The sequence below is a fragment of the Protobothrops mucrosquamatus genome, unplaced genomic scaffold (assembly GCF_001527695.2).
Source record: "Protobothrops mucrosquamatus isolate PMUCROS unplaced genomic scaffold, P.Mucros_1.0 scaffold14627, whole genome shotgun sequence".
Lineage (NCBI taxonomy): Eukaryota > Metazoa > Chordata > Lepidosauria > Squamata > Viperidae > Protobothrops > Protobothrops mucrosquamatus.
The window spans coordinates 4,641-6,224 of record NW_015400396.1 but is presented as its reverse complement, the minus strand read 5'-3'; the positions used below and the strand labels follow the sequence as shown (position 1 = coordinate 6,224).

General features: G+C 41.6%; 1 protein-coding gene across 1 annotated transcript; it reads right to left on the bottom strand.

Moving 5' to 3' along the window:
* Positions 1-4: 4 nt before the first annotated feature.
* On the bottom strand, positions 5-702 carry LOC107301570 (protein delta homolog 1; the record flags this gene model as incomplete). The annotated part of the gene is given in 1 exon segment (XM_015830776.2): positions 5-702. A coding segment is annotated over 1 exon segment (698 nt), but the record flags the coding sequence as incomplete, so codon positions are not given.
* Positions 703-1,584: the final 882 nt, after the last annotated feature.

The window sequence follows — 1,584 nt, the reverse complement described above, 5'->3', positions numbered from 1 at the left end:
GATTAATCTTCTCAGGAAATATTATATTCACAGAAACATTTTCATCATCATTTGCTTTTAGAAAGAAATCCCTCTCCTTGCGCAGTAAATGGCTGTATCTGGCATTGGCTAGCCATACTTCAAATTTAGAGAAAAATATAATCCCAGTTGTACCCAAAACAACAAGACATGTAAGAAAGCTTAGGATCATGAAGCAGATTACCTGACTCTTAGTGAGCAAGGACTGCCTATTTTCAATTGTCTCTTTTATGGTCAGTATTTCCTTCTCTTGCTGCTGAGCTGGTTTACGGTGCCCTCTGAAATGCAGGTGGTGATTCTGATTCCGTCTCTGTTTAGCCACCACATACACACTTGTGTTTCTAGTGGAAAAACTACAGGTGGCCCCAACAAAGTATGGTTTGCAAATACACATGAAGCCTCTGCCACGGTGTCCATGACATGTCCCACCATTTTCACAAGGGCTACTATCACAAGCTGGGATGCGGTTACTGCACAACACACCTCCATAGCCAATAGGACAAGAGCAGTGGAAACTCTTTCCAATATCTGTGCATGTGCCTCCATTTTCACATGGGTTTGGTTCACAGTCATCAATATCACGTTCACAAAACTGTCCAGTAAATCCTGGAGAGCACATGCAAGATGCGTAAAGTGCAAACCCATCATTGTCCAAACAACTTCCTCCATTTTGACAAGGTGAGCTGCAATTCCAAAGAAGAGGAAATGAAAATACATGAACAAAAGGTGATAGTTTATAATTCATACCAGTAGCAGTTCTCTATCACATTTATCTCTTCTCCTCCTCCCCCTTTTTTTTTTTAAAAAAAAAAACCTGGCATGTATAAAATGAAATGTTTTAAGCTTGAAGCAAAACACCACCCCTGGAGGTGTTTTACTAAAACATTTCAAACAATCCATTTCAATTGTTAATCTAGGCCCACATAGGCCACTGTTTCACTGTTGTGAAAAGGGGTTCACAGCTTGACTGCCTGGGATCATAGGCAGCTCTTTCCCATGTGCTTTGGAAAGGCTTCATCCATATCTTCTTCCTGGTTGGGCATGGAAGAGTAGATAATAGCTGTATTGCTTTTATTTGTTCCCTCATTTACTTTAACCCAAAGTTCATTCATTCTGAGCAGATCTTTTTAAAATACAGTTAGTTCTTTTCTTCCTTTTCTCTGCTTTTGTTCCTTTTGAAGAAATCGTCTCCTTCAGTCGCTACATTCCAAGAGAATTATCATATCATATGTCTGCTGTGTTTATTAAGTCATTTTTGCTTTTTATACTAAGAGCTCAGACTCATCTTATTTCCCATGGTCTTAATATTAGTTTATAACTAATGAAAGTCATAATTTTTTGAGCCAATATTCTGATTTTTCTTTGTGAGCCGTGACCAGGGGGGCGTTTTATCAGGTACGCCTGATTCACCAGTTGCGGCCTTTTCTGGACCGGGACGCCCTACGCACGGTCACTCATGCACTTGTCACCTCCCGCCTGGACTACTGTAATGCTCTCTACATGGGGCTCCCCTTGAGGAGCACCCGGAGGCTCCAGCTGGTCCAAAATGCGGCCGCGCGGGCGGTG